The 15,886-nt window shown below is 54.3% G+C and overlaps 1 protein-coding gene across 1 annotated transcript; it reads left to right on the forward strand.

Moving 5' to 3' along the window:
* The first annotated feature begins 3,455 nt into the window (after positions 1 to 3,455).
* CACTIN (cactin, spliceosome C complex subunit) lies at positions 3,456 to 14,660 on the forward strand. Its single transcript, XM_006868947.1, has 10 exons — positions 3,456 to 3,634; positions 4,581 to 5,049; positions 8,681 to 8,776; positions 9,450 to 9,595; positions 10,126 to 10,288; positions 10,384 to 10,498; positions 12,827 to 13,019; positions 13,579 to 13,701; positions 13,778 to 14,055; positions 14,170 to 14,660. Exons 1-10 carry the CDS (start codon positions 3,456 to 3,458, stop codon positions 14,658 to 14,660), a joined length of 2,253 nt encoding a protein of 750 aa, XP_006869009.1.
* Positions 14,661 to 15,886: the final 1,226 nt, after the last annotated feature.

Here is a 15,886-nt window from a genome sequence, read left to right on the forward strand (position 1 = left end):
AATTTCCCATCTCTGGAGAGGATCCTTTGCTCTTGATCATATGCTACCTCTTGAAATGATTGAACATCAACCATTTCTCTTTGGTGCAGTGACTCTGTGTATTCCTTCCATCTTTTTAAAAGTTTTTATTTTGAATTGAGTGATAGTTTACATGGGAGACAATCAGCTTTACATTCATCCTATCGTATTTTGTTTCATTGCAATGCCTACAATCCCCTCTATGCATCATCATTCAATAGCATTTGCTTCCATTCCCTTTGTTTTTTGTTTTTTTTTTTTGGATGTACACCAAAGCACTCAGGAATATATAACCATTCAAACAACCAAAAGGCATACCCTGCACGGCTGCCCCCTGGCTGCCAGCACACAGCCCCTCTCCCTCCTTGAGTCCAGAGTCCCCAACCACTCCGTCTCTCCGCGGCATCATCTCTGCCTCCATCTCTGGTGTCGCTGTTTTTCTGGATAGGGTCCCACACTCTGCTCTTCTCCCTTGATGGTCCCTGGGTCCTCCGCTCCCGGACTGCAAGATCAGCCACTCCCCTCCTTTTATTATAAAACATCTACCTTTACATTGGCAACATTTGCAATCAGTCCTGATAGCAATTATTCACTATTGAACCACAAGAGTCTTATTCCCATCTCTTTTCACTAGCCCTGTCTAGACAGGTTGGAAACCACTCAGTGGAGATCCTACCTTCCCCTTCCAGCTTCTTTTGATGCTTTCTACATCATTCTATAGTTTGCCCAGAGAATCCTTCAATAACAAAAGCAAAGGTTTGACTTTTTCTTCAGTTCTCTCAGCTTGAGAAATGCTGAGCATTTCTTTTGGTTTTCTAACGCCAGGTCTTTGCACATCTCGTTAAATATTTGACTTTGTCTTCTCAAGCTGACCTTTGAAATTTTCTGTTCAGCTCGTGCCTCATTTCTTCCATTTGCTTTAGCATTTCTACACTGGAGAGCAAGTTTCAGTGTCTCTTCTGACATCCATTTTGGCCTTTTCCTCTTTTTGGTCTTCCAAATGACCTTTTGCTTTTTTCCTGTATGATGTTCTTGATGTCATCCACAACTCTTCAGGCCTTCGGTCTTTAGTGTGTAATGCATCAAATCTGTTCTTCAGATGATCTCCTAATTCAGGTGGGATATATATTCAAGGTCGTATTTTGGATCTCTTGGACTTGTTCTCATTTTCTTCAGCTTCAGCCTGAACTTGCATATGAGCAGTTGCTGGTCTGTTCCACAGTCTGCCCCTGGCCTTGTTTTAGGTGATGATACGGAGTTTTCCCACGGTCTCTTTCCACAGATGTAGTCAATTTGATTTCTGTGTATTCCATCTGGTGAGGTTCGTGTTTAAAAAAGGTATCTGTAATGAACAAATCATTGGTCTTGCAAAATTTTGTCACTCTCCAGCATCGTTTCAATCACCAAGGCCATATTATCCAACTACTGATTCTTCCTCTTTGCTCTCAGCCTTTGCATTCCAATCACCTGTAATGATCAGTACATCTTGATTGCATGTTTGATCAATTTCAGGCTGAAGGAGTTGGTAGAATTCCTTTTCATCGTCACTGGCTTTAGTGTTGTTGTTGTTGTTAAGTGCCGTCGAGTCGGTTTCGACCCATAGCGACCCTGAATAGGGTTTCCGAGGCTGTAAATCTTTACGGGAGCAGATCGCCTCATCTTTCTCCCGCGGAGCAGCTGGTAGTTTCGAACTGCTGACCTTCCGGTTCGCAGCCCGATTTGTAACCACTACGCTATGGCTTTAGTGGTTGGTACGTAAATTTGAATTATAGTGGTATTAACTGGTTTTCCTTGTAGGCATACTGATATTAACCTATTACAGACAGAGTTGTACTTCATGACTGATCTTGGTACTGTTTTTGTTAACTGCTGTCGAGTCAGTTCCAACCCACAGCGATCCCGTGTAGAGTTTCCGAGGAGCAGCTGGTAAGCTTGAACTGTCGGCCTTGTGGTTCAAACCAACTTTGCAGTCCGGTGCATTAACCCACAGTGTCACACCAGAACTCCTTGATATGGTTAAGCACTCTGGAATATTAGCTGAGAGGCTGGGGGTTTGAACCCATCCACCTCGGAAGAAAGGCCTGGTGATAGGTTTCCAAAAGGCATCGAAAACCCTGTGGAGCACAGCTCTTCTCTGCACCCATGGGGTCACCATGGGTCAGGGTCGAATCATTGGTATTTGGGGTGTGTATCTTCTGGAGTCCTGGTGTGGCCCTGTGGATTAATGCGCCAGACTACAAAGCAGTTTGAACTGCAAAGTTGGCTGTTCAAGCTCACCAGGTGCTCCTCGGAAACCCCTAAAGAGGGTCGCTATGGGTCGGAACCGACTAGACGGCACTTAACAACAACAACAAGCTTCTGGAGAGAATTCAAGGAGGAGGCCAAGTAAAACAAGTGTAAGGCATGAGGGTCGCGATCATAGGTTACATCTTCAATGACCTCCGCACTGCCCGGACAGGCCTACACGAGGACTCTATGCACACATCCACATTGGCTCCGCCTCCCATAACACGCTCCTGGCTCCGCCCATTAGGACTGAGCCCTCTGTTCCACCTCCTATCAAGGCTGCGGCCCATCCTGGTTCAGCCTCCTGGGTCCCGCCCACCGAGCGGGTCCTCTGGGCCCTCCTCACATCCCTGCCTTCTATTTATTCCATCTCTTAGGCCCCACTCATTTTTTTTTTTTAATGTTTTATTGTAAATTATGTGATAGTTTACATGGGAGAACATTAGTTTTACATTCATCCTATCGTATATCGTTTCATTGCCATGGTTACAATCCCCTCCATACATCATCAACTCCATTCATTCTTTTAGTCTGTTCTCGCCCATACGTCCTCCTGGTCCCGCCTCTTGTCCACTTTCTCTTGGTCCTGTAAAAGAAGCACTGAACTAGTAACCGCAAATTTAGTTGTTCAAGCCCACCAGTTGCTCAGCGGAAGAAAGATGAGGCTTTTTGCTCCCACAAACATTTACAGCCACGGAAACCCTATACAGGCTAGAGTACACGGCAGTACGTAACAACATTCCGGCCCCGCCTTCCTCTTAGTCCCGCCTTCCCCAGAACTCATTACATTCTCTCCTCCTTCCCCTGGTTCCGCCTCTCAGGCTGCGCCCCCTCCGCAGTTCCGTGTTTGCCATTGCTCCGCCCACAGCGCCTCAGGCCCCTGCATGGGGCTGCCTTCAGCACTGCCTGAAAGAAGTGTCTCCTAACTTGGAGGCGATAGTTCGGCCAATGTCCACCGAGCGGGCCACGATTGTGGGTGGAGGGGAGGGGATGGCTTTTGGCGCCCCTGCGGGACGGTACTGCCGGAGAGGTTCCGTTCTCCTGGTTGAGGCGCGGACGGGGTATCCCCGAGCGCGCCGACGACCACAAAGGTCCCCGCCCGGCGCAGGCTTCGGATAATTGCGTTTCAGCCGCCGCCGCTGTTGCAGCCGATGGGTCGCGATACGAGATCGCGCTCGCGGTCGGGGGGTCGCGGGAGCCGAAAGCAGCGGAGCCGAAGCAAGAGTAGGAGCCAGAGCAGAAGTCGGAGCGGGAGTCATGGGCGACGAAACCGGCGGCGCCGGGACGACGAGGAGCGGCGCAGGTGGAAGCGGCGGAGTCGGGAACGCAGGTGGGGATCTGCGTCTGCCTTCGGGAGCTCCCTGTTTATGAGGTGGCGATCCGGGCTAGCTGGTCAGGTAGGTCTCCCTGGAAAAGGTGACGTCTGAAGACGAGTCGGAATTAACCTGGCAGCGGAAGGGAGGTGAGAGGCGTTCGCACCAGAGCACCAACTGGTGCAAAGTCCCTATGGCCGCAATGACAGCAAGGAACCCGGAGTGAGCGAGAGCATGGGAGCTAGGAGATGTGGTCGGAGAGGGAATGGGAAGCCAGATCGTGTGAAGTCCGTGGTGGCATTTGGTCGCTATCCGAAGGGAAATGGGGAGCTATGGAGGGTTTTGCATAGTGGGAAGAGTGGTATGGTCTGACAAACTTTTGCAAAACTTCCCTTGGCCTCTCCTAAGGAAGGTGCAGAGAGGGCGAAGCCAGCGTGGCACTAGGAAGTAGGATGGCATTGATCTTGACCAGAGGCAGGCAGAGAAAGGGGCGAGGTTTGAGAGGGATTTCCGAGATAGAGGGACCAACACTTGCTAACGGAGGTGAGCTGTCAGCACGAGGGACAGGCTCTGACAAGTGGCAGGATTCACCATGGACTTCTGGAACATGGGTCTCGGCTGCCGCCTCGCTGTTCGTCCACCTCACCAGGTTTGGTCCAGTCTCAGGGCTTTGCACTGATTGTTCCCTCTATCTGGACCTCCCATCCCTGAGCTCTCCCCTGGCTCCTGCCCACATCCTCCAGGTGTCACCTCCACAGAAAAGCCCTCCCTGACCCCTCTGTGCACAAACTACAGCCCCACGCTCTTACTCCATCCCTTGTGACGACGTTGTTCTTTGCGATCACCCCTGTATCAGGCCCTGGATGCAGGCTCAGAAATGCAGTTCCTCACTTGATCCTATACCACAGCCAGTGAGTGATTGCCCAGTAAGCCCCAAGCCGAGCTCTGTGTTTCTCCCTGTAGATCCGATTCTGAGGAAAAACGATGGCAGCGGCAAAGACGGAAAAGCCGGAGTCCCGCACCTCGCTGGCGCTCCAGGGACCCATCCTCCCCGTCTGACTCTGGGGACGAGCGGCAGAGGGGCCGGTGGACCCGGCACGATCGGACACGTTCCTGGTCCCCAGGCTCATCGGCATCAAGCTCCACATCCCCAGGCCACTCTCCGAGCCCTCGTCGTGCGGCGGCAGCCCTGAGCCAACAGCAAAGCCTACAGGAGCGGCTGCGGCAGCGGGAGGAGCAAAAGCAGCAGGAATTGCTGATGAAGGCCTTTGAGACGCCCGAGGAGAAGCGGGCCAGGCGGCTGGCCAAGAAAGAAGCCAAGGAGAGGAAGAAGCGGGAAAAGATGGGCTGGGGCGAGGAGTACATGGGCTACACCAACACTGACAATCCCTTTGGCGACAACAACCTCCTGGGCACCTTCATCTGGAACAAGGTGAGCCTGGGGAGGGGCGGGCTCCAGGTCCCTTGCTCAATCACACAGAACTCATTCTACCCCAGGGTCTTTGCACTCGTCGTTCCCACTGCCCAGAATGGAGACTCCCTGCCTCAATGCCTGGCTAGTTCTGTCTCATCTTTCAGGTCTCTGCTGATGTTTCAGATTTCCAGGGAGGCCTTTCTGGCCACCCTGGGTCCCGCAGGTACCAAGGGGTTTTTTGTCAAAGCCCACATCTGCTGTACGCACGGCATCTAGCAAATGCAGCATTCTCGTGCATCAGGCCCGGGAGGACAGCAGTCTCTGCCTGTGTGCTTGCCTCGCCTTCTCAGGGAGAAGCGGGCTGTCTGTCTGTGAGGAACGGAAACCCGGGAGGAAACAGGGGCAGAGGCCTGGGTGCAGCCTCGAACCAACAGGTCCAGATGGCCTCGCTGCATAGGTGATGTCTGCCCACGTGTCTCAGCTACACCAGGGCGTGGTTGTCAGCTGTCCTCTTTTTCTATCAGACTCTGAGCCCTGTGAGGCCAGCTCTGTCCCTGGGTTGTGGCCCACAGCAGGTACTCAGTAAACATGTGTCAGATCACGCACCTGCCCTGTCCAGGCATCCCACTGATTTGTTTTTATTTTTTTCAACTTTGAATCTCGCACTCCTCCAGTGATCTTTTAACAAGCCTTTCCTTGTGCCTTCTCAGTGCTGGGGGGCAAAGTCAGGCCTGGCCTGGGGCTTCTGTCAGCCCTCGGTGGGACCGACCTGTCGGGGGGTGGGTCGGCTGGCCCGGTGCTCATTCATTTGGAGATGTTATAAGGAAAGATATCAGAAGTGGGTGACTTGACAGAACAGCAGTTGACCAGGCGTCATTTTGGTATCTGCAGTTCTGAATTCAGGGCGTCGGCTTTGGGGGAGGCTGTCTCCTTGTGGGTACAGCTGAGCTGCTTTATTGTCGTTAGATACCATGGAATCTGCACCGACTTACAGCAACCCTGTGCGCAACAAAATGAAACACTGCCCAGTCCTGCACCAACCTCACGGTCGTTGCTACATTGGAGCCCATTACTGCTGTCACTGTGCCAGTCCATCTCTTTGGGTGTCTTCTTGTTTGCTGACCCTCCACTGTACCAAGCATGATATCCTTCTCCAGGGACTGGTCCCACCTGATAGTAGGTCCGAAGTATGAGAGACGAAGTCTGGCCATCCTGCTTCTTAGGAGCATTCTGAGTGAACTTCTTCTAATACAGATTGGTGTGTTCTTTTGGCATGGTATTTTTAATATTCTCCTCCAACTAGATAACTCAAGTGTATCAATTCTTCTGTGGTCTTCCTTATTCATTGTCCAACTTTCACATGCATATGAAGTTATTGAAAATATCAAGGCTTGGGTCAGGCCCACCTTAGTTCTCAAACTGACATCTTTGCTCTTCCACACCTTAAAGAGGTCTTGTGCAGCAGATTTGCCTAATGCAATATGTCATTTTATTTCTTGACTGCTGCTTCCATGAATGTTGATGGTTGATTCGAGCAAAATGAAGTCTTTGACAAGTTCAACCTTTGCTCCATTTATATGATGTTGTTTATTGATATGTTGTTGTTAAGTGCTGTCAAGTCGGTTCCGACCCATAGCGACCCTGTATAGGGTTTCCAAGGAGTAGTTGGTGAGCTTGAACTACCAACCTTGCAGTTCAAACGGCTTTGCAGTCTGGCGTATTAACCCACAGCGTGATGAGGATTTTTGTTTTGTTTACATTGAGGTGCAACCCATACTGAGCGCTGTGGTCTTTGATCTTCATCACTAAGTGTTTTAAGTCCTCTTCGCTTTCAGCAAGCAAGGTTGTATCCTCTGCATATCTAAGGTTGTTAATGAGTCTTCCTCCAATTCTGATGCCACATTATTCTTCATGTAAACCAGCTGCTCGAATTATTAGCTTAGCATGCAGATTGAATAAGTATGGTGAAAGAATACAACCGTGGCACACACCTTTCCTATTTTAAACCATTCAGTGTTCCCTTGTTCTATTTGAACAATGGTCTCTTGGTGTATGTATAGGTTCCTCATGAGCACAATTAAATTTTCTGGAATACTCATTCTCCACAAGTGTTGTCCACAGCTTGTCCACAGCTTGTCATGAGCTACACAATCAAACGCCTTTGCATAGTCAGGAAAGCACAGGTGGTGCTGTGGGTTAGTGCATGGAACTACAAGATTGTGTTCAACCACAAGGTCCATGGGTCAAGCTCACCAGCACTCCCTGGAAACCCTATAAAAGACCATTATGAGTTAGAACTGACTCGATGGCACTTAATAACAACAAAACATCTTTCTGGTAGTCTCTGCTTTCAGCCAAGTTCCATCTGACGTCAGGTCCCTCATTTCACGTCATTGTATGATTCTGGCTTGAACCTTCTGGCTGTTCCCTGACAATGTACTGTTGCAGGGTTTTTTTAATTATCTGTTAACAAAATTTTCTTTGCGTGCAGTATTAATGATATTGTCCGATGGTTTCATCATTCCATTGGGTCACCTCTCTTTGGAACGGGCACAGGTACTGGATCTCTCTCAGTCAGTTGGCCAGGTAGCTGTCTTCCAAATTTCTTGGCATAGATGAGTGAGTGCCCTCTGTGCTCCATCAGTTCACTGAAAGGTTTCCATTTGTATTCCATCACTTCCCTGAACCTTGTTCTTTGCCAATGCCTTCAGTTCACCTTGGACTTCTTCCTTCAGTATCATTGGCTTTTGATCATATGCTACCTCTTGAAATGGTTGAACATGGACCCTTTCTCTTTGGCACAACGATTCTGTGTATTTCTTCTAAAAGCTCCCAAAAGCTTTACTCCATTCGTGTCATCACGTTCAAGGCTACTTTGAGGAGGCAGCTGTTCCCCAGTCACATTTGGAGTGCTTTGCTGCCTGAAGGGCTCATTTTCTGGCACTATTATCTACAATATTCTGGTGTTCTTTAATCGTGTTTCAATAGTCACTATTCTGGTTCTGCCAGTGTCCACTGCTAGTCCTAAGGTTCTCAGTGACTCAGTATTCGGAAGTACTGACGCTGCTTCTTCCTAGTCTGTCTTCTTATGGGAGCTCTGCTGAAACCCTGTCACTGTGGGTGACCCTGCTGGTATTTAAAATACAATGGCATAGCCTCCAGCATCATAACAACACACAAACCACTACCGTACAACAAACTGGCAGCAAGTGGTGGGGCAGCCTTATTAATGTAGCCAAAAGGTGCTCATGGAAACCCCAAGCATGTCAGAGTGGAGTGGTACTCCTGCTGATCTTTTTGGATGTAGGTGACCAGGTCTTCTCCCCTCTTGGTGGACTCAAGTCATCCACCTCTCAGTTATCAGTTGAGCATATTTGCTGTCTACACCCTAGAGTCTTGTTGCCTCTGGGACCATTCAGGGATTGCTGTCTCTGCATGGGAGTCAGGAGAGGCAGGTCACCCCTCTCTGACCTCAGTCCTGGCCTCAGCGCACGCCCTCTGGCCTGGTCCACATTGTAGGTCAGCGAGTCCAAGTCTCCCTGGTAGAGGGAGAAGGAGAGGCTGCAGGAACAAGTAGGGAGGGTCTCAGAGGGTTTGAGCCCCAGCTGCCCACGCCCTAGGCCCAGCACTCAGTGGTGTACCCTTGCAGGCTCTGGAGAAGAAGGGAATTGGCCACCTAGAAGAGAGGGAACTGAAGGAGCGGAACAAGAGGATCCAAGAGGACAACCGACTGGAGCTGCAGAAGGTAGGGTCTTCGGCATGGGAGCAGGATGCCTGCTCACAGCCTGGCTTAAGCCAAAGCAAGTCTCGATTAGCTTGTTGTTGTGAAGTGCCATCGAGTCGGTTCTGACCCATAGCGAACCTGGCGAGCCTGTATAGGGTTTCCAAGGAGCAGCTGGGAGCTTGAACTGCCGCCCATGCAGTTCAAACGGTTTTGCAGTCTGGCACATTAACCCACAGCGCCACACCAGGACTCCTAGATTATTAGCTGTGGTTGTTGTTGTTGTTAAGTGCCGTGGAGTCGGTTCTGACCCATAGCGACCCTGTACAGGGTTTCTGAGGCTGTAAATCTTTACGGGAGCAGAACGCCTCAGCTTTTTCCTGCGGAACAGCTGGTAGTTTCAAACTGCAGCCCGATTCGTAACCACTACGCTACCAGAGCTCCTTAGGGCCTGGGAAAGTCTAGGTAGGCATTTTTTCAGTAATAACTGGACCCAGGTGTTTAGACAAGCATCTCCCAGAAACTGTTCCTTCCGCTTCTCACCCTGGGCTTTACTCTCGGCCACTCCCTTCCCAGATCCTCAGCAGAATGGGCTCCACCTGCCCCCATAATTCTGTCCAAAGCTTTGACATCCCCAAGCCCATCCCCTGCCCACGTCAAGTGGGCACTGGATCTGAGGGCAGTGGGCGGTTTGCAGGTGAAACAGCTGCGTCTGGAGCGGGAGCGGGAGAAGGCCATGCGGGAGCAGGAGCTGGAGATGCTGCAGCGTGAGAAGGAGGCGGAGCACTTCAAGACGTGGGAGGAGCAAGAGGACAACTTCCACCTGCAGCAAGCCAAGCTGCGGTATGGGTCTGGCCTCGGCAGGCGGGCTCACACTCCTGTGCCATCCCGGGGTGGGAGGGGCTGGGGCGGGTTCATTCTCCTGCGCCATCCCCAGGATGGGCGTGGCCGGGGCGTGGCTGCAGACTCCTGCACCTTCCTTGGGTGGGAGGGGCCAGGGCGGGCTCACATTCCTGTACCATCCTGGAGTGGGAGGGCTAGGGTTGGACTCGCTCCTGATCTAACCCGGGGTGGGATGAGCCGGGGCGTGGCTACAGGCTCCTGCACAGTCTCTGGATGGGAGGGGCCAGGGCGGGCTCCCTCTCCTGTTCCATCACGGGGTGGCTGGGGCGGGGCTGCACCCTCCTACTCCATTGCCCACCCCTCACCTGCTCTCTTCCACCCTCCTGAGAGCCTGTTCTTCCAGAAATCCTTCCCTGACTGTCCTCCCCCGACACACACACACACACACACACTCTCTCTGCTCTGGTCTCTCAGTGCTCTGTGCATAAGAGCAGGGGTGCAGCCTGGCTTTGACATCCCCTGCCCCCCAGCTCCAAGATCCGCATCCGCGATGGGCGCGCCAAACCCATCGACCTGCTGGCCAAGTATATCAGCGCGGAGGACGATGACCTGGCAGTGGAGATGCACGAACCCTACACCTTCCTCAATGGGCTGACTGTGGCCGACATGGAGGACCTACTGGAGGACATCCAGGTGCCCCCAGAGGACGCCCTGGGCCCCAGGGGATGACCCCAGACTCCTGCCCCCAGAGGATGGACCCTTACCCATGTCTCCTCGCCCACCCTCAGGTGTACATGGAGCTGGAACAGGGCAAGAACGTGGACTTCTGGCGGGACATGACCGTCATCACTGAGGACGAGATCTCCAAGCTCCGGAAACTGGAGGCATCCGGCAAGGGGCCAGGTGAGCGGAGGACAGGCGTGGGGCTGCAGCGCCTGGGGAGTGTTGCGGATTGCTGGCTTTGACACTCAGTTTGACCTGGTGCCCACTGTGCCTTGGTTTCCCCACCTGTGGACTCTGGGGCTGCTGTCTTGACTCTGAGAGGGCACCTTTCCTCTTATGAGCACCAGGGGGCAGCACCTGGACGGCTGGTCCTGGGCTAGGGAGTATGCTTAGGGCCGGGGGCCCAGTGGACAGGTCCATGCTGCCCAGGCTCTGCAGCTCTTGGTCAATTTGTGCTTCTCTTTTGTCCATTACGTTTCCTTTCCATCAGAGGGAACTGTCTCTAAAGCCGCATGCCTCTGCCATATGCTGCCGCCCGGGGATGTCCTGTGCACTGTGGGGTGTTAGCAAGCATCCCCGGCCTCCATCCGGTCGATGCCAGGCTCCTCTGGGCACTACTGGCCACCCTCCATTGCACTCTGCCATGCCTGCTGCCTGGTGGCTGAGGCCAGGCTAAGACATGTTCCCTCAGGGCCCTCCCCACCAAGATCCCTTCTGTCCGCTCAGGCCGGGTCATCGGTTCAGCTTCCTTCCTTTTGGGAAAAAGGACATTAGCCTTTATCTTTTGAAATTCCATTTCGCTTTGGCTTTTTTCCCACGGTCATTGCTGTGCCCTGCCTCAGGCAGGCGGCTCCCCTCCACTCTGGTGGCCAGCTTAGTGACCCCAGCAGGGCCTGTAGTCTTCTCGGAGCTCTGTTGTCTTGTCCTTATGGCAAAAACGAGATACCTGGGTACCTGGTGGGTTATGAGAAGGCCAAGTTGGCGAACAGTTATCAAGCTCATCAAGAGGCAGAGGCCACTGGGGCGTTGCCAGCAGCACAGGCTGTTGTGAGCTGCCCTGGGGTCAGTTCGGACCACTGGCACCTCCGTGTGTGTAGAGTGGAACTGCCCCGGGGGGGTTTCAAGACTGGGACCCCTCAGAAGCACATTGCCAGGCCTGTCTTCAGTGCCTCTGGGTGGGTTCAAACTACCGACTTCTTGGCTCGTGGTTGAATACACAGTGGTCTGCGTCACCCCGGGACTTTGCAGTGATGTTATGAAAAGCAGGAGTGGTGATGCGGAGACCTCAAGCCTGAGGGAAGGGATTGCGTCAGCCTTCTCCCAGGCGGAAGGCCCCCCTCCCCACTCCCACTGGATCACGGTCTGTCGGGGGCTCCATCCTTTTCATAATCCAGTGTCCCTAGCAGGTGACACCACCCTGTCGCTGGACCTTTGGCTGGCACCCCAGCCGCCCATTCTTACAGAGCAGAGGCTCTTTGGTTTGGGTTGTACATTTCACTGTCCGTCTGTGAGTCTGGGGGAGCGAGGCCCAGGCTGTGGTGAGGAGGTGCCGGGTTTGCCTTTGTCCAGACAGATGTTTACACACACGTTAAATACAGCTTGAGGGCCAGGGTGTCTTGGAGCTCAGCCGGCAACTACATTTCCAGATCCTCATTCCCAGGCTGGGCTGGTCGCCTGGAGAGAAGCAGTGAGTGCCTGGGCGTGGGGTGTTGCCCACCAGCAAGGAATGTGGACTGGGCACCCAGCTGCTCTGCCCTGGGTGCCCCCTGCCTGGCCAGTGCAGGGGGGAGTTTTGACAAGAGGTCCCTTCCCTCTGAAGGTCATAACACAAAGGTCAGACTAGAGGAGGCCTCGACTGTGGGGGAGGGGATGGCTTCCTGCTGGAAGTGAGGGTCCTGCCAATGGCCCCGATGGTCAGGGACAAATGAGGTGGCCGGGAAGAAGGTTCTGTGCTGCTTACCACCAGCACAGCACATGCCTAGGCCCTGAAGTGGGTGGGGCTGATGATGAGCCTGTGACAGCTGCCATGAGGTGGGGTACAGGGGGGTGGTGAGGACCTCTTCCCATGGGATTGAGGGATTGGGGGTAGGGCAACAGCAGGAGAGGAACCACACCCTGGAAATGGGACTGCTCTCCCTTCTACATCAATGTGCAGAGCAGGGGCTCTGGAGCAGGGGCTGGTGCCGAGTCTGGTTGCTAAATGTGCCCCAGCAGTGCTTCAGACCTCATGAGCCATGAAGGGGGCTGGCAAGCCTGGGGGGTGGCCTTGGTGCATGGTGGCTGTCCTCCCCTGCCGGCTGTGGAGTTAGATGCTCAGAACCAGCTGGCCCTTGTGTGCAGAGCCCAACACCCTCCCCAAGGCCGTCCCTGCCCCCAACTCAGTAGGAGGTCAAGGGTCCCGTGCCTCTGAGGGGTGAAAGGTGGTGGGTGGGGGTGGGTGGCAGGTAGAGACAGAGCCTAGCCAAGGAAGATCCCATCTAGCTGAGAGCTCCCCCCCACACCCCCCAGGCGAGCGCCGAGAGGGCGTCAATGCATCCGTCAGCTCGGATGTGCAGTCAGTCTTCAAGGGGAAGACGTACAGCCAGCTGCAGGTCATCTTCCAGGGCATCGAAGGCAAGATCCATGCGGGCGGCCCCAGCCTGGACATGGGCTACTGGGAGAGCCTGTTGCAACAGCTCCGTGCGCACATGGCGCGTGCCAGGTGAGTGGGTCATGTGATCCTAGGTGGATCTCCCTACACCCTGCCAGACTTCTAAACCACCTTTTCAAGCCCCAGAGGTTAGGTCATGGGAGGGGGAGGGGTGCTGCCCAGAGTAAGAAGGAGCCTCAATGGAAGCCCGCCAGCCCCTTCACCCTGAGCGGGGCTTGTATACATTCTTGCGGCATACTTGGCACCTCCTGGTAAACACAGCGTCTGCACAAGTCACCTCTCTGTGCATCACTGTGGAACCCCATCGGCCACCTCCCCTCTATCCGGAACACCCTGCATCCAGATGATCCACAAGGAACACCCCCATCCAATATCTAGGGACACCCCTTCCAGGAAACCCCTCCATGCATGACCTGGGGACCCCCCCACACACACACCTGGGATAATACCCGCGCCCACGTGCCTGAGCCGCCTCAACCTGTGGCCATTAAGCACCCCCCATGTGAGCCTGGTTCCAGGACCCCTGACCCACCCCACCATCGACGGCCCTCAGGACTGGGGTCCTTGGCGGGAAGAGTAGAAGTGGGGCCTAACGCCCCCCTCATCCCAGGCTCCGGGAGCGGCACCAGGACGTGCTGCGGCAGAAACTGTACAAACTGAAACAGGAGCAAGGCGTGGAAAGTGGGCCCCTCTTCCCCATCCTCAAGACAGAGCCGCCCTCGCCAGGACGCAGGTAGTGTCCCCTTGCCTCTCCACGACCCCTCCTACCCAAGGCGTCTCCCTGCATCTGAGCCAGCCTCTCCCCACAGCCCCGAGCCCGAGGAGGAGCCTGCAGTGGCCCCCAGCCCTGTGGGCCCCGCGGAGGCGGAGGGCGGCCCGGAGGCAGCCGAGGCAGAGGCTGAGGCTGAGGGCACAGCGGTGCTCCTGGAGGAGGACCTGATCCAGCAGAGCCTGGACGACTATGACGCTGGGCGCTACAGTCCGCGGCTGCTCACCGCCCATGAGCTGCCCCTGGACGCGCACGTGCTGGAGCCCCACGAGGACCTGCAGCGCCTGCTCCTGTCGCGCCAGCAGCTCCAGGTCACAGGTGTGTGGGGGTTTCTGGGGCCACTCATCCGCCCGCGGGAGCCCGCATCCAGAGGCTGGGCCTGAGTTTTCCTTCCGGGAGGGTCAGCCCAGCTCACCCCCACCTCACCCTCAGGTGATGCCAGCGAGAGCGCCGAGGACATCTTCTTCCGGCGGGCCAAGGAGGGCATGGGGCAGGACGAGGCGCAGTTCAGCGTGGAGATGCCGCTGACCGGCAAGGCCTACTTGTGGGCCGACAAATACCGGCCGCGCAAGCCGCGCTTCTTCAACCGCGTGCACACGGGCTTCGAGTGGAACAAGTATAACCAGACGCACTACGACTTCGACAACCCGCCACCCAAGATCGTGCAGGGTTACAAGTTCAACATCTTCTACCCCGACCTCATCGACAAGCGTGCCACGCCCGAGTACTTCCTGGAGGCCTGTGCCGACAACAGGGACTTCGCCACCCTGCGCTTCCACGCTGGACCGCCCTACGAGGACATCGCCTTCAAAATCGTCAACCGAGAGTGGGAGTACTCGCACCGACACGGCTTCCGCTGTCAGTTCGCTAACGGCATCTTCCAGCTCTGGTTCCATTTCAAACGTTATCGCTATCGGCGATGAGGACCGGCCCGGCAGATGGGCACCTCAGACCCCAATAAAGGTAGTCTTAGGGACACTGGTGGCTTGGGTTCAAAGCCCCCCTGAGGCCGCTCTTCCTATTGCTGGATCTAAGTCTCCTCTGTGAAATGGGGTGACCTCGACCCTGCCTCAGAGAGAGCAGTCTAGATCAGTGTCCTGCACGTTAGAGGCCCAGTGGCCCCATTTTGTTGGTGTGCTGACGGAGGCCGAGCCCACTTGGGCCCAGCAGCCAGTATCCATCAGGTACCAGATGAGGCCTTGTCCTGGCCGTGGACACAGAGGGATGGGGTCAGAGGAAGCCCTCTTAGAAATGGGACACCAAGTCCAACCCCAGCGCCATCTGGCGTTTCTTATCTCTTCCGTAGACAATGGGGGACAGGGGCAGACAGGTGGCCTGACAGAGCCAGCACTGTGTCAGCCCCCCAGAAGGTGAGTGTGGAGACCAGTCATAGTCCACCCTCAGGGCTCTGACCGCTCTGGGCCACTGAGACATAGGACGTCTGGAACGTCTCCCCAGCCATCAAGCCCACTGCCCTCCTCCCAGGGCCCCGAATCCTCCCCTCTGTCAGAACAACCACTTTTAGCCACTCTATTCCATTTCTCAGATGGAAAGGTTGAGTCATTCTCCATAGACAGTGCTCAGCAGCAGCCCACAGCCACACCTCCCACTCCTGAAATTACACAAAACCAAACTCGTCATTCATCTGAAAACATGATGTTCGTCTCGAAAACCTTGTTTAGGTTGAGGGGAAAAAAACAAACCATCTTGTTTTATTTTCATGTGTTCACTCACAGGACTGCATGTTTTCTTAATAAATACTCTATTTTAGAATAATTATGTTTCCAGCACAGTAACAAAGATTGGAGCAATTTCCCCTAGTCCCTGCACTCAGAATCCCCACTGTCACCACCTCATGTAACCACAGTGTGTCTGTCACAAAGGAAAATCATGCTACACCAAAACCCGTGTGCAGATAGTGCCTCCCCTTCCAAGCTGCCCTGGATCATGAGCCCGGGCCGCCTCATAGTGCACATGGGAGACACGATTGTCCCATTCTCCAGATGTGGAAACTGGCAAGGGGTGAAACCACTGCTCACTGAGGCAGGGCAGCCCCCAGAGGGCAAGTCTGTCCCCTATTAGTAAGGTACCATTTGTGGGCACCTTATAGGGGTGAGCTCAGGGATGCTGCTCTGCCCCCTCCAGTGCA

The sequence above is a fragment of the Chrysochloris asiatica genome, unplaced genomic scaffold, assembly GCF_000296735.1.
Source record: "Chrysochloris asiatica unplaced genomic scaffold, ChrAsi1.0 scaffold00125, whole genome shotgun sequence".
Taxonomy (NCBI): Eukaryota; Metazoa; Chordata; class Mammalia; order Afrosoricida; family Chrysochloridae; genus Chrysochloris; species Chrysochloris asiatica.